At 52.0% G+C, this 739-nt stretch overlaps 1 protein-coding gene across 1 annotated transcript; it reads left to right on the forward strand.

The window, feature by feature from the left end:
* Window positions 1–102: 102 nt before the first annotated feature.
* On the forward strand, window positions 103–681 carry LOC117799519 (myosin light chain 1, cardiac muscle). The gene has a single exon (XM_034652005.1). It carries the CDS (start codon window positions 103–105, stop codon window positions 679–681), a length of 579 nt encoding a protein of 192 aa, XP_034507896.1.
* The last annotated feature ends 58 nt before the right edge of the window (window positions 682–739 follow it).

Consider the following 739-nt stretch of genomic DNA (forward strand, 5'->3'; position numbering starts at 1 on the left):
CCCAGTCCGAGTGTCTGCCTCCTCGGGAGTCCTCTAGCCCTAAGCCTCCCGTCACTCTGCCTCATCTCTGCCCTCGCATCTCTGTCCCAGACAAAGACCAAGATGCCCCCCAAAAAGCCTGAGCCCAAGAAGGCAGAACCAAAGGAAGCACCGAAGCCACAGCCGCCGCCACCGGAACCGGAACCTCCAAAAGAAGTCGTGTTCGACCCTTCCAAAATCACAATTGAATTCACAGCGGAACAAATTGAAGAGTTCAAGGAAGCCTTCTCTCTCTTTGATCGCACGCCCAAGAACGAGCTGAAAATCACCTACGCCCAGTGTGGGGACGTCCTGCGGGCGTTGGGACAGAATCCAACCAATGCTGAGGTTTTGAAAGTCCTTGGTCGGCCCAAGCAAGAAGAGATGAATTCTAAAATGATGGACTTCGAGACCTTCCTTCCTATGCTCCAACATGTGTCCAGGTCCAAAGAGAAGGGCACCTATGAGGACTTTGTGGAGGGTCTGCGCGTGTTTGATAAAGAAGGGAATGGCACTGTGATGGGGGCTGAACTCCGCCATGTTTTGGCCACTCTAGGTGAGAGAATGACTGAAGAGGAGGTGGACAAGTTGATGGCAGGGCAGGAGGATGCCAACGGCTGTATCAACTATGAAGCTTTTGTAAAGCACATCATGGCAAGCTGAACATCTGGTAAACCATTTTCACAGAATCTTGATGGCACTGAACACGTCTGAAGGTCAC

This window comes from Ailuropoda melanoleuca, unplaced genomic scaffold (genome assembly GCF_002007445.2).
Source record: "Ailuropoda melanoleuca isolate Jingjing unplaced genomic scaffold, ASM200744v2 unplaced-scaffold51680, whole genome shotgun sequence".
NCBI classification, from domain to species: domain Eukaryota; kingdom Metazoa; phylum Chordata; class Mammalia; order Carnivora; family Ursidae; genus Ailuropoda; species Ailuropoda melanoleuca.

Bases quoted from the DNA above. Each gene is read 5' to 3' on its own strand.
- LOC117799519 (XM_034652005.1), top strand. From the start codon at position 103: ATGCCCCCCAAAAAGCCTGAGCCCAAGAAGGCAGAACCAAAGGAAGCA.